At 46.4% G+C, this 25,376-nt stretch overlaps 1 protein-coding gene across 1 annotated transcript in view; it reads right to left on the bottom strand.

The window, feature by feature from the left end:
• Window positions 1-25,376, bottom strand: part of DKK3 (dickkopf WNT signaling pathway inhibitor 3) — a 400,000-nt gene that overhangs the window by 30,587 nt on the left and 344,037 nt on the right. The window contains exon 7 of the mRNA XM_069623641.1: window positions 8,471-8,627. Within this exon, the coding sequence (XP_069479742.1) occupies window positions 8,471-8,627 (157 nt within the window). The remainder of the gene's footprint in view (window positions 1-8,470; window positions 8,628-25,376) is intronic.

The raw sequence follows: 25,376 nt of genomic DNA, 5'->3' as shown, positions 1-25,376 counted from the left end.
AAACCCTGCTCCACCTCCTGGATTGCCTTGCCTGTCCCTCGGCTGCTCTAACATGCTGTGTACCGAACCCTACTACACCTCCTGGATTGCCTTGCCTGTCCCTCTGCTGCTCTAACCTGCCATGTACCAAACGCTGCTCCCCTTCCTGGTTTAACTTGCCTGTCCTTCTGCTGATCTCACCTGCTATGTACCAAACCTTGCTCTGTCTCCTCGATTACCTCGATTGTTCCTCTACTGCTTGAGCTGCTGTGCTTCTTACCTTGTTTCCTCTGTTACTGTGTCCATTTTGGATTTGAACTTGATGTACCTGTACTTTCCTTTTCTGTGAGCCCTCTTGTGCTGCCCTGCAGGGCCTTACGTTTTGTTTTCGTGCCGGCGTGACGGTATTCTGGTCCTATTGTGTGTTACATCCTTTGGACCTTTGAGGACACCCCTTTTCAGGTAAATTCCTCCTTCTTGTGAAGCCTGGTGTGACTAACGTGTGGTTGCCAATCACGTAGTAATTTTGGGTTTGTTTCTTCCACCAGATTCTTATGTTTCCCTTCTACATACCGGCTCTGCGGATTGGAGTCCCTCGTGCCCACTTAAGAATCAGTTGGGCTCCTGTCTGGGAGACAGTGGGGGTTGGCCCACGGACACATATACCTGGACCTATCCCATAACAAAATAGGGTTCACAACCTAAATTTGTTTTAATACATAAGTAATTTAATGAAAGAGTTTCTGATGTTTGGTTATCCATAAAGTGCTTTAGTGCCCATTCATCATAGATGCCCTTAATTTTATACTCTTAGAAGTAACCTTGTGGTTACAGGTCTCATTCCACCATGAGGCTAAATTAAGATCTAATATCAATGTTTTTATCAAGGTGATAAACGAGAACAGGGGAGAGGAATTGAAGGAGTAAAAGAATGGAGGAAGAGAGAAAAGAATAGGAAAGGAGGAAGAAAGATAAAAGGGGAGAAAAGGAAAGGACGAGAGAGAGAAAGCAGATGAGAGGATCTGAAGGGGTGGAGAGAGACCTACAGTGAATGAGAGAGGAAGATGAAAATCAGAGGATGGAAGGTGGAGGGCAGGAAGAGAAAGACTGGAACTGAGGAAAGTGAGAGGAACATTTGAGACGGCAGAGTGTCAGAGATAGGAGGTGGGAATGAGAGGGACAGCTGGAAGTAAAAAAGGGAGGGGAATACGATATGGCTCTCCGAATGTTCCTTCTGAAGAAGAACATACAGTAGTGCAGGGGCCTAAAGCTGCAACCAAAAACCTTGAGGACTTTTTCAACTGTGTTATGGAAGATCATCAGAAAGGAAGATATAACAACCATCCTCGCTGGGCCTATGCTCAGGGACAACATGTTTGTATTGGAAGCAAGATAGCACAGAGGAATACAGGTTTCAATCCTGGTCCCGCGCTTAGAGACTGGTCTACAGCATTAAGTGTGTTATAAAAGATTAATTGATACAGTACATGCTGTGCAGTTGCCCGATGTTAGAAGACTGAAGGTTACTGGGTCAGGGCACCTGCTAGGAGAGTCCAGGTGGACTAACACCAGATCTTGCCTACTATGACAACGGCCATGAAGGAAGTGTGGAGTACCATGAATCGCAGAGACTGGAAGAAAGAGGGAAGGACTGAGGACCATACTTCTGAGGAAAGCCTGACAGACTTGTGAAAAGCCATTCTGCTACAAAACCGATTCCCTTTTTCGTTTGATACAAAAAAAGGAGAAAGCAAATGTATGTCACGTGTCTTTTCATCTGTTGACCACTCGGATGTGACAGAAACTCGGGGCCCCCCCTCTAGGGAGCGGACAGAAACCAGGGCCCCCCTTCTAGGGAGCTAACAGAAACGTAGGTCTTGAGAAAGAGCTTGCTCTCTGCATTAAACAAGTTTAGTTCCGTATTTTAACAAGTGCCCAAACCTATAAAAGAAGATTATTGTCATATACTCTATAACAACCTGAATATGTCTAGATGTATAGGAGGAAAGGCTTACACTTACCGGATGTAATTATCGTTTTGCTCTCTCATGTTTTCTATGAGGATTTGCATACAGTGATCGGCATTTTCTAAAAACTATAGTGACTTTTCACCCACTATTTGTTTTTTGTATTAAATTGAAGACAGCCTATGAATACATGGCTAGAGAAGACACAATACAACTGTTTTGAAACTAAACACGAACAGAGGCAAGAAAGAGTTCCACCACCTCCCTGGTCCCCGATTGACTGCTCTGGCCTTCCCTGCAGTCATAGGCCTTTTATACTGTTGTAGTTATGCTGCTTACCTGTTTTACATATTTTACATGCCCAGTCAGTCGATGATTTTGTGCCGCGGACCCTGCTCTTAGGGTTTATCTCTTTACTTAAGGTGCCTGATCCCAGTCGATACCATGGCTGTCGGTAAAAAGGGAAGTGACTATGGTTTTACAATCGAGGGATCAGGATTATAAATTTGATACCACTGCACCGCTTGACAAGTCCTTTGCAAGACTGGCAGAAGTGAGACCAGTAGATTTGGTGACCTCTTCCCCTTTTGTCTGCCAGAGACCATATTTTGGAGGTCCTGACCCGCAGTTCTCATAGGAAACAGAGATTGCAGGGTGATTTCCCGGAGTTGGAAATGCACAAAGTTGAGCATGATGCCTCCTCTCTTAAATGTCCAACCCAAGAACCTGATAATTCCCTTTTGATGCCTAATCTCGCAGTACCCACATTGTTGGGGATCACTCCAAGAGTTGATAATAGTGACATTATGGAGCCGAACCCCACTCCTGCTGTCTCCCTACCCCTAGAAGGGTCTGAGAAACATACAAGGACTCATTTGGATTATTCTAGGCAGTTTAACGGTGACCCACAAGAGAGGGTTAGGTCTAACCCTTTTCAATCAGAACAACTAATTCTCACTCAATGGACAGGTTTCATGGCCAGTATTGCTAAAGACACATTCTTGTGTACCAGCCCTTTTGATCTTGGACTTTTGATGGATTCATTAAATAATTGGGTTGCGCACCTACGTTCACCGAAAGATAACACTGCTTCACAAACCAATGAGCCCTTTAGGGTGGCAGACCTATGATCACCGAGAGTTAATTCTGCTTCACAAACTAATGAGCCCCTTGGGTCTATCGCTGGGATTCAGTTATCTAAATGGGACAAGGCCAGTCAAGCTAATATACTAAGTGAGCTGCTAGAGCAGGCCTCACAAACGGATCCATCTAGTAGGGAGCCTTTGGCACCCATCAGGCCTATTATGGCGGCCAATAAAAGGATTGAAACTTCCAACATTGACTCCACCGGCCCTGTACAGGAATCATCTCCTTCTCTCCTGGTATTTTCCCAGATCTTGGATCAAAAGTGATCAAACAACCTACATCTGCGAATGCCAGTTTTAAGGTGGGATCTACGCAAAATCTGAGACTAAGAAAGTGTCAGATGCATAAAGTAGATGACTCGAGTATACATGACTTTGTTATGGACCAGAGAAACTTTGTTATTACTAACATCTGCAAGGTTGATGGCCCGGAGTCTAGAGAAGCCATGCGCTACAAGGTCCTAGCCTGGCTTAAACAAAGAACCGGGCCGGGTGTGGTCAGATTATCTGACTGGAAGATTCTCCGTAGACTGGACCTAAAGGACTGGTGCTCGTACTCTAATAATGACTGCATTCTAGTGCAATGTGGGTTTAGTACTTTACCTGCGTTCCTAAAAATGTGTAAATATCTCCCCAGAGGGTCGTCTATCTGTAATTTAATTCTCTGATTTATATCGGTATTACAGAGTCTCTTATATATGTACCCCTTAGTATGTATAATTGAGCCTTAGTTGTTTATTATTCTTTAGGGTGTTAGCTTGTTATTTCTCCCATGGATGTTCGACACCTTGTTGTTTGTTTTTTGCTGTTTGTACAATCTGATCTGTCTTGATTGTATTTGTTTTTTTCTGCGCCCTTAAGCCTTCGGGTACCTCGATGCGCATTATACATGATTAAACATAAACATAAACATAAACATGCGCCTCCCTCTTGATGGGCCAACCTCCTGGGCCTACACATTGGTTGTTCTCTGCATTTGTGTGTCTCAAGCTTTGCAATAGGCTCAGGTGGTAAATTATGCTTTTAGCTCCATGTTTTATGGGCCCGCAGCTGTTAGTCTTCATAAGAGTTGGTAGCCACCTTTGGTCCTGCCCAAAGACTTGCTGCCAGCATCTGGCTTCATTCTGGCAAACCATAGCTACTCACCAGCTTGGCTGGTTCCCACCGTCACAGCATCCATTGTGCACTGAATCTTTCATTCACAGTGGTGAGTGCTGATTGGGATCCCATCTGGTCTACAGGATCTAGCATGTACAATGGTACACTGAAGAGCTGGTTTGTAGTTTTTCCAGCATTTTAGTCCACTCTGCATTTTCATGGCACACTTTTTCTTGTCACTAACACAAGGCCTTGGGGAGGACGTCTTCACAATGGTTCCCGGGGTGAGGTTTGAAAGTAAGTTGGACTCTTCTCTTTTAACAAGGCATCCTGCAGATTTATAACAAGGTTTGCTTGATTGGTAATAGGTTCCCTTTTCAGTACCTAAAGTAAAATAGGGGTACAGGTTGCTGGAAAAGAGAAGGTGACTTACTATAGCCCGGATCATTAGGCTCCTGGTCTTCAGGCTCAGAGATGGGGTCATGGACTGGGAGGGGAACTCTGTGGCTCCAATCCTCTACTGCCTTCAGGTAGCACATTGCTTTAATGATGACAGATATAGTGTATATATACGAGTACATGGCTATGATTCCCATTTGCAGGCGAGAAAATGAAACAACCTTTCTGTGCAGCTGGTCATTCTTGAAAGGTATTGTGCAACAATGTAATTGATTTTGAACATGGAGAATTTAAGATCATACTGTTGGCCACCTTACAAAATAGAAATCTTGCATCGTAAGACTTGGTGGGAAACCACTAGAAGAAGTCAGTGAATATGCTTACCTACTCTTAAGGATTAGTAATGCCACTGGAAACCATACATCAATTCAACAACCAGTTAAGCAGAGCAATGTGATAATGCCAACTTGGGTTTTGTTAGCAGCACATAAAACAAATCTCTCCATGCATTGGCAGAGGCTAGCTGGAAAATGTGGAAGGCATCTGTCCTGTGTGTAGAAATGTGGGGCCTATGATTTTCAAATGTCAGACCCTGTGAATGAAACATCTGAAGATCTCATGACTAGTGAATGGTTTTCCATCTGCAGAGCTGACACTAGAGGTGGCCTATAGTTCAAGATTTGATGAGTCTCAGATAACACCAATAGGCAATAGAGGCAAAAGAAACTCCTCTGCTAAAAACCATCTAGTCCACAGGGCGTGGAAAGAGCACTCCTACATTGGCCATCCTTTGCAAGCACAGGCGCAAATGAAAACAAATGTTTTCAAATTAGACATCGTTGGAACCTCCAATCTGGGCTCCCCAATGCTGCATCTTAGTTCAGTCTCCAAAAACATCTGTTTTGAAGAAAGATGACCTAAGGGACAGGGTGAAAAGGATCACCCAAATCTGGAGAAAATGAACGAAAGTACGTTGCGGCGACAGGAAGAGAACATCACGTCTATGTTTGTAGCCTGCCGCATCCTGAAGAATGCATGGTGTTTGCAAAGAAAAGGTCAAATAGCCTTGTTCTCAGTGTCCTGCTGATGAAAAGAAGGTTGCTATCTTGTGACGCACGTAAACTGTCCCTGCTATAATTCTGAAGATCATGAAGCCAGATTCTGTCACCCAACTAATGATTTGGTGTGTGGATGCACTACTTTAGAGAACTGGTTGCTCGCAGCATTGCCACTAAGTATATATACGCATGCATGCACCAGTGTGTGTACAATGGATGGATGGTTTTGTAATTTGTACGTTCATCTCAGTACACACGCACGCACACACACACACACACCCGTTTTGTTTGGATAATGTGTGTTATAGCTACTCTGATATGTCCATGATTTTGACCTGGTTTTGGCAGTAAAAGCAATCGGGTAACCCCTGACCCCGAGCCACTTTGTTTCTTAAAAATCTCTCTTCCCATCCAAGAGCTATGCCGACACTGACTTAAGTCATAAGGGCATTATGACAACACCCTGCCATGACATATAATTACATCATAGTCCAAGTGAATAGCTAAAGGTCCATATACAGAGCCTTATTATTAATAGCAATTTTACATCAGCTCAAAAAGGCCAGTTCCGCTTGAGAACATCACGAAGAGTGATGTCTGCATTTATGAAAGAGTTAATGCTTGGATTGTTTACCATTCTTCAGCAGTATTTCCTACCCATCTACAAAAGTAGGATCTGTTTTCGCAATGATGTTGCTTTGTGCGCAGTTGAAGAAAGTGAGATGTTGTAGTAGGTGGCCATGATGTGATGTGGGCATAATGTCTACATTTTTAGGTGAAAGTGATAAGTACACCATGACAGAATGACGACTACACTAGGGAACTGTAACGCTCACCTGGTATCCACAGGGACGTCACTCAGTCTGTTCTGACCTCTCACAACCTCGAACCCTTCCCTGGAGTCTACTCGACTGGAGACTGGGCCTGAAACACAGGATTGGTAGAGTTTAACTCTCTATTATCTCTGTGTGCTTGAACCCCTTCTTCCCGGGGTCCAACCCTTCCCTTCGATCCACAGCACACCTTGTTTTCTTGGAGAGTGTGCTCTCCGTCCTGCTTTCAGTGGAGGGGCGCGTTGATTGATGCGGGCTCATTGCTGCCCAGTTACTTCACTGGAAAGAGTCTGACAGGTAAGTATAATGAGTCTTTTGAACAGTTCTCTAACTTCGTTCCTTTCCTTCCTTAGATCATGGCCGGCGTCAGTGGACGGCGACGTGCTGCTGAGATGAGTAGCGCTGAACGTGAGTGAGAGCGCGATGCGACCCTTTCGTATTTGTTTTGAACTGATGTTTTCAGCGTGGAAGCGGTAATGAAGAAGAAATGCCGTGAGTAAGCGCGTTATGCGGTGCCTCTAGATGTTTCCACGCTAACCTGGAGTGTCTTTTCCCTCTTGCAGATGGATGAGAAATTCTGGTGACAGAGTTCCCCCAGAGGGCTGGGATTCAGGTAAGCGTTTGAAGCTCATACAGTCTTTAAAAATAAGCGAAGATTTGCTGAATGCTTACTAATGCCTTTTTTCTGTTCTTTTCCCTTTTCCTTAGGAAGCGGCGTGCCGGGATGGGAATGACACCGCCGATGATGCCCGCAGAACAGAAGGAGTGATGAATGATGGGCAGAAGCACCGCAAGGTAAGGCTGTTCCTAATGGTGTTCTTGTTCTTGCAGGAGCTGGGCGCAGAAGAAAGATGCAGGCCTACTGGAGAACGATCCGAACACAGTGAGTATCACGATGCAGGTGCAGAAAACACAAAGCATGTTTCTCAGCCTGGGCGTGGCTTAAATAGTCTCTGGGTATTCCAGGTGTCTCTGGGCTGAACCACACCCAAAAGACTAGACTGCACATGCAGTTCTGGGAACCAAAATATGTGGGGGCATCCATCTTGTCCCCATCAATGCACTACAAGTCCAATCCCCAATGTTATCCTATGGGAGTGAGTGAGTCTGGTGCCACAAGTGCCAAGTCTGACTCCAAGTGGGTCTTTGGAGGGATGGAGAGGCCCTTGAGGGCCATGTAGGTGATGGTGGCCTGGCTCCAGCCCGACATCTTGGAGAGCTGGGGACATGAGGGGCAGGAATCATGAGAGCAACAAGTGGATGGTCTAGTCATTAAAAATAACATCCTACTACTTGCAAAATAAGCATTCCGATGGCACTAGAGTCTTCCATACGCACTGGGTTTGTCACAATTTCTGGAATTTTCTTGTTAAAGATTAGCATGTATTTATGCATGTGTAGCATGAACCAGCAAGGATGATTAGCTGCACTTTACAACCAGTGGGGTAAGAAAGTTTCAGGGTTGATAGTAAAGGGTAGGAAACAATAGGAAATTGAGGGTATAATGTAGAGATGGGAGATGGACGAATCTGATGCCTCTGGGGGCCGGAGGGCCAGGGTGGTTCCCTGTCAGTGGTCGGGCAAGGTGCTGCTCCAGAGAGGCGTTTCCAGCTCCTGTCTTAGGTGCAGAAGGGGTGGGATGAGTGATATCTGGGGGATGTTGTTCCAGATTCTGGGGGTGTAGTTTGACAATGCTTGTCTTCTGGTATTTTAGTTTTTTTGTCTATTTATGATAAATAATCTTTATTTTTTCCTCAAACACCCTTCGCTTTACATCTCCGATCTGGAATTACAGCTTCCTTTAGTGATTTACGCCCATTTATTTTATCCGATTTAACTTTGAACTTGCCACGGAGGAGTCCACATACTCATAGCAGAACTTAATAACCTTTTGAATCTTACTGGTTAGGCACAGTGACACCATCACAAGAACTGTCCTGAGAAACACACACCTGCTCACAAATTAACTCCACTGTCACAGCATGACTTACCTTTGTGTCTGGCAGGTTAATCCAGTGGCACAGGGGCATCGATCCAGCACGCTATCCGATTCTAGTCCCCACGTGATCACTTCTAGGAGATTATTTGAGGGACTATGACAACGTTCTCCCTCTGTGGGCAATGGAGAACACACAGGAAACAGGAGATCTATAGCAAGAGGGCAGAAATCATGGTATTCAATTTTTGTGATAAAGTTACCAATGTTCAAGCTCTAAAACATCACCACATGTTGCACTATGGTATAATAATGTTAGTCACTTGTTTTTATATAGAGATTGAGACCATCGATTTTGTGCTATTACGTAGTGCTTTTCATACATTTTCCTTTACTTCTGCTCAAATTAATTGTATCCTGATTGGGTGAAGTACTGTGATGAAGCTAACCGGATCTGCATGTTCAATGCAGATCTAAACCTCAAGATCCAGTCACTGCCAACCGTGTAGGGATACCCTGAATTGGGGGCGTCTGAGGTTTTTCTTGTTGTGCTTCCAATACTTGGGTCCTAAACTCATTCATGACAGTGGGGTGCTCCCTGAGAGTACACAGTTTAGAACCTCTTAAATCCGCTGCTAACTTTACAAATGTGCAGTGCCTTCATCAAGTCAAGCAGCTTTGGAACCCAGCGAGCCAAAGGCGTATCTTTACAGCAGGGAACCCACAGAAGCATACCCTGATATCCCTATACAGTAAGCTGGTGCCAATGAATAATATGTGCTGCTACGTACCAGCTACAGAAAAGGGCTGTTATAACACATGTATATATGTTTGTGAAATTGAAATGAAAATTTGCCAAAACTTCATCTGCTCAAAGTCCATTTTATCCAGAAGGACTTCACCGTTTTCTTTTTAAAAAAAATGCTTTTGTGGTTAGTCACTGTGTCTATCCAGGTGGTAGTTGGTGGAAGAAGCACAGCTAACATGGTTAACATAAATTGGGTCTTGCTGATTTGAGCATCACGTTTTTATTTTGTAGTCAATCCGTGCCCTACCAGGACCAAAAGGTTTGATTAAACATGGACTTTTACATATTGTTGAGTTCACTATCTGAAGGAAAAGAGAAGATGCAGATGTGAAGGAAGGGAAATACGGTATTGGCGGAGTTCAATGATTGGTGGAGGCAGAAATGTAGGAAAAAGCAGAGAAGCTGGTTGTGTAAATTGCTCCAGCAGTTTCGAAACTTACAACGTTTTATCCATAATAAAAAACAAGCAAAAGCTTTCAATGTTCTTTTCTGTCTTTTTATATATATTTTTTTATCTGGACCACAACTCCCTACATCTAGTCTCACTTCTGTAGTCCACTCAGCTCTCCCTCCACCCCTTATGTCACTTCCTGCAGGGTGCCTTCCTCTTTGTTTCCTGCTCATCTGCAGTTAAGTAGCTTTCCTTTCTATGGCTATCGATTGTTCAAGTGTTCATTTCATTAGAGTTTGCCTTTTATTGTACATATGGGTGATTATGTTGCACATTGATATTGAGTCGAGTGTAGCTTATACAGAGGCGCTCAGCTAGCGTTCTGGTCGCTGTAGTCGAATTCGCGAGGGCCACTTTCCTCGCCTGACGTGGCGCGAGGTGATGCCGGGGACCAGGAGCAGATCCTCGGGGTGCGTCGCATCACCAAGGAGAGCGGGTAGCCCAGCCCTGAGCCGGGAGAAGAGACCGCCCTCGGGGTCACTGCACCAATGAGAGAAGACGAGAGAGGACCTACAGAGCCACCGTACCCTGAGAGCTCCATGGAGGAGCTGCTCAAGTGCGACTCACTAATGTTCGTGCAGCAAAGTGAACTCCACAGGGCTCCAGCGTTACAGGACTCGGTAGACAATTATCAGGAATATTTAGGAAAAAGAAAAATAGAAAAAGAAATAAAGAAGACAACAAAACGTGATGGACAGACAATTTGCAGGTTGAGCACAGCAAGGCAGTGCAGGCTGCTGAAAACATAGCGGGAAAGCCACCAGCAGCTGCAATCATGAGAACAGCTTGCCCAGTATACTAATAGAGGCACCAGAGCCAAGCAGTGCCTCCAGCCATAGCAGGGTAGTCTCCCCAAGGCCGCGCTATTCAGCCTGCAAGTCCAGGCACTAGGCACAGGTGAATCAGGACCCTACCTCATTTTCCAGAGATGTCAGAATACGAGTATGACATGTGGAGTGAGGCAGGCAAGCAGATGGAAGACTCAGACCTTGCCTTCAGTTTTAAAAGGGTGCTGCAGGACTCCCTAGCCATAGCAGTGGCACAAGGGGTCAAGCCACTTCAGGATAGGCTTGACTTGCTGGAGTACCTGATTGGGAGAAGCAAATAGAAGAGCGCAGGAGTTAAGTGCAGCAGCACACCCAAGACGCACCTTCAAGCATAGGGGCAGGACCAGGGGGTATCACATGCTTGGAAGAGGAAAGTTTCTTCTACCCCCACGAGCCAGGACAAAAGGAAAAAAGAAGACTACCCCTCAGGTGACCAGATCATTTGAGAAGATCAGAGAAGCTTTTATTGCGACAGTCAGACTTGACAAGCCTCCAACCCCCATCCCCAGGGGAAGACAACATGGGAGACCCAGACAGGTTGTCAGGAAGTAATAAGTTAGTACTGGCGATGGCGCCAGACTACAGTCTGACCCAACCCTGAGAGGGGAGGAAGAGGCTCAGAAAAGAAAAGCACACTAAGGTCGAATTGGCAGATATGTATGACCCTGATCCGATCAGGCACCCAAGGTCTTTGGAATGGCAACCTTGTCCCACGTGCCCGTACCCAGAGCTCGCAGGGAGAGTGGCACAGACCCTGGAGCTCCATTCAAAGACGCTCTGTTCTGTCATCTAATCATCAAAGGGCATGCGCAAGGGCATGGATCATTCCTGGCGAAACTGTCAGGAGAAAGTTCTCGATTTGTCAGGTCTCATCGCAAAAATCATGGACCTGGCAGATAGGTCTATGTATACTGGGAAGCAAAGGGCTGTGTGCTTACTCAGTAATGTGAAGTGCGCCCTGTCCATAGAGCGATGGAGGAGCCTCCTACTAAAAATTGGCAGCAAGCTGGGAGACCTCGCCACCTACTAAGTGTAATGCTCACCTGATTCCCACGGAGGCGCCGGTCTGGCTTCGAGTGCTGATGCTTCTTCAATGGTGAAGCGCAGGACTCTGAAGATGGACAGGAAGGGCCCTCTACTCTGGCTTCTCCGGCTCGCAGGAATATTCCCCTGTGCGTGAAAAGGGAGCATTACCTACTGACTGAGTTATGATCAAGCCTCCCACTCTCTTCTAGCCCTCCACGATACCCTTGCACGATTCCCTGTGAAGTCTCACCTTAGGGTCAGGAAGGGTGAGCTCTCCATCCTGCTTCTGATGCAGGGGCGCGTTGAAACCCAGTTACTTCACTGGATTGAGGATTGATGGGAGTTCAGGTAAGCTTGACTATTCAGGTAAGGCTCTGTAAAAGTTCTGTTGCAAGTTCAAAAGTCCAAGCTTAATAATAATGTTCATTGTCTTTTTGCAGCAAGCGCTAATGTTTGACTTTTTTCCCCTTAGGGGCCGGGGTTCGGAATGCCGGAGATATGGCACCGACCCGAAGTGAAACGTGCAGTTCCAGTTCCAGTAAATGGCAGGTTAGTTCTGGATGACCGCTCGGGAACTGACTTTGCATACGCTCATTCAATGTCTTTGTCTTTTTTCCCCATAGGGGCCGGGGTCTGGAAAATGCCTGAAAGCGGCAAGACCCGAAATGAAATGAGGTAAGTCTTATTCCCTTCCTTCTCTCACCTCTTATTCTTGTCTTTTTCTCTAGGCTCTGGGAAGTGGCTGTGTATCCGGATGAACACTGCTGAAGATGGAGGAACCCAGGAAAGGTGAGTGAAATGCAGCGCTGCAGCGATCGTAACGAAATGGTTTTAAAAATAATGTCTTCCCTTTCAGGATCGTCGGTGATGTCTCCGTGGTGCAGATTTAGCTGGTAAGGTCTCTTGTCTCCCTTTGCAGGTGACCCAGGATGCTGACAGGCGTGGCTGAAGTCCAGATGCAGGAGCTGACACAGTGAGCGTCCAGCTGCGAGGAGCAGAACAACGCGAAGCGTGAGTTGCTGATCGGGTGTGGTTTAAATAGCTTTGGAAGAAGTCCCAAGTGTGTATCCTTCTTCCGATCAGGTATGTATCCTTCCCCGACCACACCCGGGTGGAAAGTAGTCCCACAGGTAAAGTAGTTCCATTCAGGCCTCAAGAGGGCCTGGATGTGGCAGCATGGTCTGCATCAAGAAAGTGCACATGAAAACACTTGAACAGATGTCTAGCTTTATGAGCCTGGCGCCTAAGGCGCCAGGACAGAGGTCCAACATGAGCCTGGCGCCTAAGGCGCCAGGACTGCGTCCAAAGGGCCCCAGCTTGGGCCCACTGGCACCCCCCCCTGGGGGAAATGATGCCTGCCTCTGGGGTCACTGGGTCGGACCTGGCTCGTTGGAGGTAGGCATCATGACAGTACCCCCCCCTCAAGGCCCCTCCCAAGGTTCTTCCCTCCGGGGGTTTGGGCTTGTTCGGAAATCTCCGGTGAAACCTTTGTACTAATCGAGGTGCGTGGACATGGTTACTAGGCTCCCACGATCTCTCTTGAGGTCCATATCCCTTCCAGTCTACAAGATAGAAGAGTTTCGACTTTACCACCTTGGAGTCTAAAATGTCTTTAACTTCGAATTCTAATTCCCCTTCAATTTGAACTGGATCTGGAGGCTTGGACAATCGGGTTCCTGGTTGTACTGGCTTCAAAAGTGATGCATGAAAAACTGGATGAATACGCATGTTGGACGGTAGATCCAGTTTAAAGGCCACTGGGTTGATTATAGCTTTGATGGGATAAGGTCCTATGAATCTGGGATTGAAGGTTCGCGGGCCCTTGAGGGGTAAATGTTTAGTTGCTAGCCATACCTGGTCTCCTACTTGGTAAGGAGGAGTTTTACTTCGGTGCAAATCAGCGTTTTCTTTATACTTTTTCTTGGCTTGCTGTAAATGAGTTGCAGCTTCTTTGAAGGCTCGGGTTATTGTGGAATGCAGATGATTTACTGCGGGCATTTCCAGGGTCAGAGGTGGATCTAGGTCAGAGGTCCGAGGATGGTGACCATACAAAGTATAAAAGGGGGTTTGTCCGGTTCCAGAATACACTGAATTGTTGTATGCATATTCTGCGATCCAAATGTAACTCGGATTGGTGTAACATGCACCGAAGATATTGCTCGAGAGTCTGATTGGTTCTCTCGGTTTGTCCGTCGGTCTGGGGGTGGTGGCTGGTGGATAACCGCACATCTATTTGTGCTAGTTGGCAACACTTCTTCCAAAAATGTGAGATAAATTGACTTCCACGATCCGAGACTAATATGGAAGGGAAACCATGTATGCGAACTATATTCTCCAGGAATTCCTTGGCCAAGGTGGAAGCTGAAGGCAAACCCTTTAAAGGGATAAAGTGAGCCATTTTGGAGAATAGGTCCACAATTACAAGGATTGTGTTGTAACCAGCACAAGGAGGCAGATCTGTTATAAAGTCCATTGACAGGGTGTGCCATGGCGCCGGTGGAATATCCAAGGGTTGAAGTAGGCTGGCTGGCCTTTTCTTTTGAGCCTTGTTTTGGGCGCAAATTCCACAAGACAGTACAAAAGACTTTATGTCTTTTCTCCAAGAAGGCCACCAGAAGTGGCGTTTGATTTTTTCCTCCGTTTTAGCGATACCAGGGTGTCCTTCCATTAAAGATTTATGATGATGGGCAATAACAAGTTCTTGCAATTCTTTACTTGGCAGAAACAACCGCTCCTGGAAGAAGGGTAAGTCTTCCTTAACGGTGTACTGAGGACCCTTTTGACTCCATTCCAGTAAGGTTGAAGAGTCTAGAAGTTGTTTTACTTGCGTTTGGATATCCTCAATAGTTTGCAATGAAGTTAAGCCTAAGATTCTTTGCTCAGGTATGATGGGCACAGGTTCTAAGCTCGAATTAGGTTCTTCCATGCCAATCCGGGATAAGGCGTCCGCTTTTCCAATCTTGCAGCCAGGGCGATAGGTAATTACAAAATCAAATTCCGCAAAGAATAGAGCCCATCGGAGTTGTCGTGAAGATTGAGCTTTGGCCGTTTTTAAATACTGTAAGTTTCTGTGGTCCGTAATTACGGTGATGGTGTGTCTTGCCCCGAGAAGGTAGTGACGCCAAGCCTTGAAAGCAGATTTGATGGCCAGTAACTCTTTATCGGTGATTGCGTAGTTGATTTCAGGAGGAGAACATTTTCTGGACCAAAAGGCCACTGGGTGTAGTTGGTTAGTTTTTGGGTCTCTTTGCGACAGAACAGCTCCCATGGCCGAACTGGATGCATCGGTTTCCACTATGTACGGGAGATCTGGGTGCGGGTGCTTCAATACAGGTGCAGAGGTGAATTTGGTTTTCAGGTCCTGGAAGGCTTGTTCGGCCTCAAGAGTCCATTCAAAGCGTTTGTTTTTCTTTAGGAGAGCGGTGATGGGTTGGACTGTTTGAGAAAATTCCGGGATGAATCTTCGATAGAAATTGGCAAAGCCGAGCATGCTCTGAACTCCCTTCACCGAGCTTGGAGATGGCCATTTGAGGATGGCGTCCACCTTTCGCGAGTCCATTCGGACTCCTTGAGGTGTCAGGATGAATACGAGAAACTCAACTTCTGTGGTATGAAAAATGCATTTTTCGAGTTTTGCAAATAATCTGTGCTGGCGCAGTTTCTCAAGAACTGCCCTAACATGTTTTCTGTGATCAGATTCTGAAGAAGAGTACACCAGGATGTCGTCAATGTAAACAATGACACAGACATCGATAAGTTCCCGAAGAACATCATTCATAAAGTACTGAAAGGCGGCAGGTGCATTGCACAAACCGAAGGGCATCACCTGATATTCGAAGAGCCCAAACTTGGTGCGGAATGCAGTCTTCCATTTGTCGCCTTCTTTTATGCGCACCAGGTGATAAGCTCCTCGGAGATCTAACTTGGTGTACACACAAGCGTCTTTCACCTGGTCGATAAGCTCAGGGATCAAGGGCAGAGGATAACGATTCTTAATCGTTATTTGATTTAGGGCGCGATAGTCTATACACGTTCTAAGGTCGCCTTCTTTTTTCGGCACGAAGAACAGAGCTGAAGAGACAGGAGACTTGGACGGGCGAATAAAACCATTGGCTAGGTACTGATCTAAATACTGACGCAAATGCAGGTTCTCAGGTTCCGTAAGAGCATAAATCCTACTACAAGGTAGTTGAGCATTGGGTACCAGATCGATTTGGCAATCATAAGACCGATGGGGAGGTAACGTGTTAGCCTGTTCTTTCTGAAAAACGTCTTGGAATTCTTGGTATTCTGACAGTAGCTGTACAGGGGTGGAAGTTGCTGAGGCTAGACCCATAGATGGATTTCTTAGATAACAAGTTGGTTCACAATCAGGAAAACTTATCTTCTTTGCTCGCCAGTCAATTCTGGGATTATGTGTTTCTAACCAAGGAATTCCAAGAATTACTTGAAATTGTGGGGCCTTGATCACATCAAACACGATTGCTTCCTGATGTCCATCCTGACCCACCAGTGTCACTTCAACAGTGGAATGCGTTACAGGCCCTGAGGCTATTTCGGTTCCATCTACTGTAGTAATGACATCTTGGGTTACTTTCGGGCGGAGAGGAAGCTTAATCCTGAAAGCCAATTCACGGTCTATGTAATTTCCAATAGCTCCACTGTCGATGTATGCTTTTATAGCATGCAACTGCTGAGGCTGTTTTGGGTCCACGAGCACCATTGGCATGACAAAATGCGAGGTCAAAGAGTTAGTTTTCAAGCTCGGCAAGCGGACCCCTACGCTTGCCGGGCTAGGTCGTTTCCCGAATCAGGTGTCACTAATTCGTTATCAGTAGCTCCAACCACCTTCTTAAGTGGTTTAACTGGACAATTTCGAAGAAAGTGACCGGAAGTCCCGCAATACAGACAAAGTTGCATTTGCCGCCTTCTCTCTCGTTCTTTCTGCGTTAATGGTCCTTTAACCCCACCGATTTGCATAGGTTCAGATACGTCGGTACTCTTGGAGTTAGCGTGGGTTTTGATCGGTGCTCAGTTTTCATACTTGAACCGATCTGCTTTTCTATTTTGAAGTCTGTGATCAAGTTGAACCACCACGTCAATGTAGTCTGCGCAGACCTGGGGTGGGTTTACTATCTGAGCTAGAACATCCTTAAGCTCTCTGCGCAGGCCTCGATGAAACAATGTGATCCTTTTGGTTTCTGGCCATCCATTTTCCACAACCAGTCTGTTAAAGGTGGCTATGTAGGACAGAAGATCCTGATTACCTTGTCGTAAGGATAGCAGTTCATTATCAAGGGCCTGTCCTTGAGAGTGTCGAGCGAACAACCTTTCCATGCTGGCCTGGAAGCCCTGAAAATTCTGGAGAATGGGATCATCCTGATTTACCAATGGAATAGACCAATCGGCAGCACTGCCACTGAGGTAAGATAGTATAAAGGCTACCTTGGTCTGGTCGTTAGGGAAGGCTCCGGGTCTGCATAGAAAGTGTGAAAGACATTGGTTCATAAAGACGGCATATTTCTTGGGATCCCCCGCAAAACGTTCAGGGGGGGCCAAAGGCATGTGTCCAGGTAGATTAATTTGTACCGGGTTACTCAAACCCATTGATGTGGAAATGTCTCCGGAATTAGGTAAAGGAGTGTGCCCTGCCTGGGCCTGTAATAACCTTTTGGCTAGGTCATCTGTTCTTTCCTTGGATAAGATCAGTTCTCTTTTGAGAGCGTTAGTCTCCTGGCGGGCTGAGTGCACCTCTGCCCGTAATTCCCCCAAAAGCTGGGCCAGCTGGTCAGTCTCGGACATCTCCATAGCGCCCGGGTGGGAAATTGTGGGTGGGCTTTGCGTTCTGTAACGCTCACCTGATTCCCACGGAGGCGCCGGTCTGGCTTCGAGTGCTGATGCTTCTTCAATGGTGAAGCGCAGGACTCTGAAGATGGACAGGAAGGGCCCTCTACTCTGGCTTCTCCGGCTCGCAGGAATATTCCCCTGTGCGTGAAAAGGGAGTATTACCTACTGACTGAGTTATGATCAAGCCTCCATCTCTCTTCCAACCCTCCACGATACCCTTCCACGATTCCCCGTGAAGTCTCACCTTAGGGTCAGGAAGGGTGAGCTCTCCATCCTGCTTCTGATGCAGGGGCGCGTTGAAACCCAGTTACTTCACTGGATTGAGGATTGATGGGAGTTCAGGTAAGCTTGACTATTCAGGTAAGGCTCTGTAAAAGTTCTGTTGCAAGTTCAAAAGTCCAAGCTTAATAATAATGTTCATTGTCTTTTTGCAGCAAGCGCTAATGTTTGTCTTTTTTCCCCCTAGGGGCCGGGGTTCGAAATGCCAGAGATATGGCACCGACCCGAAGTGAAACGTGCAGTTCCAGTTCCAGTAAATGGCAGGTTAGTTCTGGATGAGCGCTCGGGAACTGACTTTGCATACGCTCATTCAATGTCTTTGTCTTTTTTCCCCATAGGGGCCGGGGTCTGGAAAATGCCTGGAAGCGGCAAGACCCGAAATGAAATGAGGTAAGTCTTATTCCCTCCCTTCTCTCACCTCTTATTCTTGTCTTTTTCTCTAGGCTCTGGGAAGTGGCTGTGTATCCGGATGATCGCTGCTGAAGATGGAGGAACCCAGGAAAGGTGAGTGAAATGCAGCGCTGCAGCGATCGTAACGAAATGCTTTTAAAAATAATGTCTTCCCTTTCAGGATTGTCGGTGATGTCTCCGTGGTGCAGATTTAGCTGGTAAGGTCTCTTGTCTCCCTTTGCAGGTGACCCAGGATGCTGACAGGCGTGGCTGAAGTCCAGATGCAGGAGCTGACACGGTGAGCGTCCAGCTGCGAGGAGCAGAACAACGCGAAGCGTGAGTTGCTGATCGGGTGTGGTTTAAATAGCTTTGGAGGAAGTCCCAAGTGTGTATCCTTCCTCCGATCAGGTATGTATCCTTCCCCGACCACACCCGGGTGGAAAGTAGTCCCACAGGTAAAGTAGTTCCATTCAGGCCTCAAGAGGGCCTGGATGTGGCAGCATGGTCTGCATCAAGTAAGTGCACATGAAAACACTTGAACACATGTCTAGCTTTATGAGCCTGGCGCCTAAGGCGCCAGGACAGAGGTCCAACATGAGCCTGGCACCTAAGGCGCCAGGACTGCGTCCAAAGGGCCCCAGCTTGGGCCCGCTGGCACTCGCCTGGGGGAAATGATGCCTGCCTCTGGGGTCGCTGGGTCGGACCTGGCTCCTTGGAGGTAGGCATCATGACACTAAGTGGGGAAAGGGGCGCACGGCCTGTTGTTTGGAGAGGCATTCGTGAAAGAAATGGGCAAGTTCAGAGCAACATATATGGCCATATATGGCCACCGCAGAAAGGTCAAGCGCCCATAAAAAACATCTTTCCTGGCAGCGTTTTTGCCAGGACTGGCTCTTAAAGCGGCCGCACATCCAGTCTGCATGCCTCTCAGAGAAGGCCCCAAGGACATAGAGCCCAATATTTGGATTCCACACGATACAACTCCTTCTTCCCGGCAAGAGGACAGCCCACCTAAAACCACAGGGGAAGCGGATACACCAGATTCCAGTCAGCCCAAACAGGTGAGGGGGAAGGACTGCTTTGTGCAAGCTATACAGCGATGCCTTACAGACAGCAGAAGGCTTCAGACTAGAGTTTGTAGAGCGTCCTGAGCAGTGCAGGGTTCCTCCAAATAAGATCTTCTCTCAAGAGGAGGAGAGCATCCTTCAGGAGGAACTTTCCCAGCTAGCAAGCAAAGGGGCAAAGGGGCAATAGAGCCAGCAGGGAAGGTCGGGTTCATCAGCAACCCCTTTCTAGTGTGCAGGAAGGACAAAGTGAGGCCAGTGATCAAACTGAAAAACCTCAATGGGTGAATCCCCTACAGACACTTCAAAATGGAGGGGGGATTGGTTGCCATGAATAAACGTGAAATACACTTACTTGACGGTGCCGTTAGCAGCAGAGGACAGGCCCTTTCTGTGGTGTCTGTGGTGAGGATGTGCATGGCAGTTCAAGACACTGCTGTTCGGTCTCTCCTCAGCCCTGTGGGCATTTACAAAACTCATGAGGCCAGTGGCAGCGACAGCCTGGGAGAGGCATTCGCATGGTCATCTACCTGGACGATATCCTGCTAGTAGCTGCAGGAAAAGGGTAGTGTTCCTGGGGCTTGTGATAGAGATACCAAAAAGGAGATCAGGGCATGTCTCAGGAAGGAAGTGATATCTCTGTGAGGGCTAGAGAGAGTAGTAGGCCTGCTTACTTCCTCAATCTAGGTGATGGTCATGGGTAGCCCTTACTTTACAGAGCCCTTTAAAGATTGAAGGTAAGTCACCTCCATCAGGGGATAAGGTATCACCAACTGGTTCCCTTAGATCAGGAGAGCAGAGTAGAGCTGCAGTAGTGGCTCCAGAACATAGAAGCCTGGAACGGGCGAGCGATCTTCGGCGAGTTCCAGAGTTAGTTATAGAATCAGACACCAGCAGATCTGGCTGGGGCACGACATGTGGTTCTTCAGAAACAGGAGGAAAGTGAAGTCCAGAAGAATTGAAACTTCAACACAACTGTCTGGAACAGGGTTGTTTGCAATAAAGTCATTCGCCAGAGGGAAAGCAAACTGCTGCATCCTGCTCAAGATGGACATGTCATTGGTGAGGGATATAAATCACCTGGGTCCAGGATGCTGGCTGAGCTGGCAAAAGACTTCTAGCATTTCTACTTGGAGAACCGTGTTTCAGTCAGGGTCGAGTACATCCCCGGGGAACAGAATCTGACAGCAGACTGGAACTCCAGGTACCTGTTAGATGCTAGAGACTGGACGATTCAGACAAATGTTTTCACGATGATATCGGTGCTCTGGGGACCACTAGAGATAGGTCTACTCGCGTCCAGACTGAACACTGAACGTCTGATTTTTCAGCTGGAGGCTGGATCTTAGCACCCTGGGGATGGACGCTTTTCTGCACTGTGGGATACATTGACCCACTCTGCAGAATTCCCATCCATAACCAAGCTGCACTTCAGCAGTTAATGGCAAAATGGCTGCACTGGCTCCTTTGAGTACCACTGCCTCGCATCAAAACTGCATTTTGCAGCTACAAAAGGATGGCTGCACTGTTTTGCCAAGCACCATTAGGCAAGTCGGAACAGGGAGCACCCCGAGAAAGGCTGCCAGGGTGTGTTCTTGTGTGTACCAAAGAAGCGAAGTGAAAAGCTGCGCTGCTTTGCTGCTAGCCCAAAGTTTCCCATGGAAAAAGGGAAATAGTTTACATTTAAAATCATGCTGCTCTGATGCTCTTTTCATCTGTTCTACATTACTCTGCTTTTATCAGTAAGGCCCTGCAATGCCCATCCATATTCCGATTGTGCCCCAGCAGGAGAGAGCATTATTCCTGAGTGGCAGGCTGTGTCAGACCAAATCTGGGAAATCAACAGAAATTCCATTTCAGCTGCATGGAAAAATGCTTGACTTTTGGGTTACAAAATGTCAAAAATAAATGCTTCAAAGAAACCCTAGCTTTATGGGCATATGTCAATTTCAGTGAACCTGTGTCTTGAACAAATTGCTGTATAAAGAAACTGACTGGGGCTGAAAACCAATATTGTGAAGTCAAATGCCTGTCTTAAAAGTAAAATGTTGAATAAAAACGTGTCCTTGCCTAGCAATGTAAAGGGTTTTTTGCTGAGAAAAATATAGTATATATGTTTTATTCAACAGGCTTGCTTCTGATTCAGACCAAAAATAAAATAAAATAAAGAAATAAAGACATGGGCCCTCATTAGGGCTCCGGTGGAAAACTATTAGCACCATGGTCGATGCCAGAGTCCGCCACGGCGGAATGGAGAATTACCACCCCATTCCAAGGTTGGCGGGCGGTAATTCCCCATGCCACTATGGCCCTTCCCCATTCCCATTTTTGTCTCATAGGGCATAATGGGAATGAGGAAGGCGGTAAGTACGGTACCGCAAATTGCGGTACCGTACTTACCTCGAGAGTCCCTTTGCGGCCCCCTACTTTAACGGCTGGTCTAGACCAGCCGTTAAGGTTGGGTCCCGCAAAGGGACCTCGTAATAAGGCGTTAAGGGTTTAACGGCGCCGACACCTTTCACAGCGCTGTTAATCCCTTAACGCCTGGGTCCTAATGAGGCCCATGGACTGCCTTCTGAAACTAGCCAAACAGGTTCTGCTTGGGGGGTTGCTAGCAACAGAAGGAGCTACAATAGACCTGGGACACATGCGTGCTAATTACTACCTTTGAAAACTTTGAATGGACCAAAAGCAATAAACATCCCATGCCCATCAGACTTTCGTCTGGGCAGAGGCCTATTACAATAGAGATTCTGGGACACATACATGTGAGATAGGAAATCACACGTCCTCACAACTTTTACTGGGCGCTTCAAAGCCAACTCAAGAGCAGCCTTGTAAGCTATGCCCTTGTGTGGTAGACAATGCTGACCATGTGTCTCAAAATACTAATTTATTAATAAACTTTTAAGACTTTTATCTCTGCGACAGGACTTCATAGGAATGTAAAAAGTTAACAGTTTAAATGTAATTTTTGTGACTTTTAAACAAGACGTGGTATCCTTCACTGCCATATTGGGAACAGAAATGGCAGAGATTTGGAGATTTTGAGAAAAGTGTACCTGATGCCACTTTGAAATTCAATACTTACATGCCTTATGATAATCTATACCCATGTATAAAGTTATAGAATTTTAGGTTAAATATTTATCACTGAAAATGACTAAAAATTATTAGACGGACGAAACAAAGTCTCACAAACTAGAGAGTTGGACTGTCATGCTCTGCGTGAAATATGTAATCTGCCTAGGTAATTTGTAAAAATGCCACAATTGCGTAAATGTGTGATCTATGTGAAGAATGGTTTTAGCTAAAGTAACTGTGGGATGATCCTATGAATTGTAAAGCCACATCAAAAAGCTGATTTCATGTCCCTAAAAATCTAACCAGCTGACAGCAAGGCGGTTACAACCACCCCTGACCAATCCAGTTGTTTAGAGGCGTGCCCAGCTAAACCTGCCCCACCATATAATCATATGATGTCACCATGCCTTATAAATGAGGGAGGCTGACAGAACTCTGGACACACGCTCTCCAGAATTTCCAGCCCTGTGTATCCTGATATTCTACATTCATCTTGCCAGATTCCAGATTCTACTGCCAGGCCAAAACATAGCTGACCCTATCTCAGCAAGGCCCAGATCCAGAAATCCCACTAAAAACCCCCCAAGAACAAGGGGAAAAGCTGTGGTACCCTTTTAGGGATTGTCCTGTGACCAGACCAGCTTTTTGCCCACTAACTGCATACCCGCTGTACCCCTGCCATCCAGCTGTACTTGCTATCCAGTGACCAGACAGGCCCAGCTGTTATTCTGCTAGGAGAGTCCGCCGCTACCTGGTGACCCGAGCCTTGGAGTCCAGATCCCAGTTGACTGTTCCTAATCCCAAATTCAGTATTACCCATCCCATAACACATAGCCTACCCCATCCTTACCCTTTGTCTTTGTTCCACTCTTTAAGCAACCCTATCCATGCCTTGGTAATTTGTCCAAATGTCAGAATTCTCTGTGCATCTTGTCCGTGATTTCCTAGTGTTAGTGCCATTCTTTTATTCACCCCTCTTGTAACTCCTTAGTAATATTTTGAATAATTTAAGTAATTTCCACATAAAGAGAAACGTGGCGTGGAGCGGGTTAATCCGGCCGCTTAACCTGTTTCATGGGCAGCGCTATCTTCTTGATAATCTAGTATAAGTAAACTTGGTCTTTTTCTTTCCAACCCGATTTTCTCTCTTCAATGGCTTTATTTTTCCAAAACCGAACCTCCTTTTATCTTGCCAATCTCATCCAATTCTTCAGCTATGGCCATCCTTTCACTTCTATATTGTCCCTTCAATGTGCATCTATTCCCCAGCCCAAAAAACGCATTCCAATTTCGAGTATTTCACCTGTTATTCTTAAAAACCGTTTTTGACATTTAAAGCTGCAATTGAGAAACATGCAGCTTTTCAACATGTGATTCGGCTGCATCGTGTTCTTACTTTCAACTTCCTTTTGAACTGTATGCCTTTTGTTGATAACTTGTTGATAACTTGACTTGTGGTTGCTAGTGTTTATGCATTCCTGCTATTGTGAGAAATCATATTTGCCTCATTGATTTAACCATACATGAATTAAATATTTATCAAGTTCCGAGTGTCATTTCATGCCATTGCAAAGGGTTTTGCCTCTTATTTTGTGAGTGAATGTCGGATTCTGATTCTGTTTGCTATCTCATATCCCTGACTACCTGCTGCTTCTTTCTATCCACTCCAAATTTGATTCATTGGGGTTTGGGAGAGCATTGCAGGGGCAAATCTTTACTCAGGTGCTATCTAACCGAATTTCGAAAGTGTTCCTATTCATTTGTGCTTTGGATATGTTCTTGTAGAAGGTTACCCAAGTGTATTTCAGTGGTTTTCATTGAAATGATCACCCCCATTGGTGATTGCTGCCCACTATTAAAATGTGTGTGATTTCTTTGAATTTTAAAATAAATAAATATTGGATTCACACCAACCGGCCTGGTTCATGGTCCATTGTGACCCAGGGTGTCTGTAAAAGGGGGTGTGAGACGGGTTGTGTGCCATCTCAAAAAGAATTTGTAGAAAATAGAGAGAAAGCATTCCAATTGCGCGCTACATGCAAGGCTAGGGGCAAGTGTCCTGATCCGTTGTGTATCACCCGATTGAAATCCTTAACAAAATCACTGGGGAGGCACTAGGCACTAAGCTTTTCCCCCTTCGTGATGACAGGCAGACTGCTAGTGAAAGTGTGCACGGAGCAGGCAAAAGTGGTATTGGTGGTCCCAGCCTGTAAGTCGCAAGCATGGTTTCCAGTTCTGATGGAACTTTCCTTGGATTTTTCAGAATCAGGACCTGATACGGGACCTGGCCGGTCGATGCCATCCTCTGAGGATGAAGGGCGCCCTCCCACTGCTTGCCTGCAAGGTATCAGGGCTAAGTGGAGCATGCTGGGCCTTTCAGGACTTGCTGCAAAGCTCACCAAGGAGTCCTGGGCTCCCTCTACACTCCAGAGCTAGGACGCAGCATGGTGTAAGTGGGAGTCCTGGTGCCGTCGATGTGACATACATCTCATTTCTGCCCCTTTAGTCCAGGTGCTTAACTATCTAGCAGCCCTGGCAGAAGAAGGTAGAGCATTCAGGACTCTGGGGGTTCACAGAGCAGCGATCTCAGCCGGGCATGAATTAATAGACAAGAATCCAGTCAGGGAGCACCCAGCAGTAGTAAGATTGTTGAGAGGAGTGAAGATCCGATCCCCACCAACGCTGAAATACAGGTATATATGGAATGTCAAAAAAGTGCTAGAGCTATTCCTAGGCTCGCTATGCAGCAAGGATTTGTGTCTAATGCAGTTATCCGGGAAGCTGGCCATGTTTCTGTGTTTGGTTTCGTGCAGACGGGTATCCGATGTCAGGGCATAAGAGATGGACAGAAAACGGTTCTTCCCAGAGGGTGTAACCTTCAATGTAGTAAGAAGGACAAAGACTAATTCTAAAGTCATTTCATACCCGTGCTTGCCAGGGCAGCCCAAGCTATGTGTAGCTTCAGGCGTCAAGGAATATGAGCGCAGGACAGAAGAGTTTAGACCATCGAGGTGACCAAGCTGCTTATAGCGAGAAGAAAACCCTTCAAAGTGGTGGCTTCAATGATTATAGCAAGATGGTTCCGAAAAGTGATGGAGCAGGCAGGGGTGGATGTTTCCACCTTTGTGGCGCACTCAGTGAGGGGTGGAATGGCTTCAATGGTTTTGCAGCAGGAGCAAGTCTGC

Source organism: Ambystoma mexicanum, chromosome 11 (genome assembly GCF_040938575.1).
Source record: "Ambystoma mexicanum isolate Mex_15411 chromosome 11, UKY_AmexF1_1, whole genome shotgun sequence".
In the NCBI taxonomy this organism is placed as follows: domain Eukaryota; kingdom Metazoa; phylum Chordata; class Amphibia; order Caudata; family Ambystomatidae; genus Ambystoma; species Ambystoma mexicanum.
This window is presented reverse-complemented; position numbering and strand designations above follow the sequence as displayed.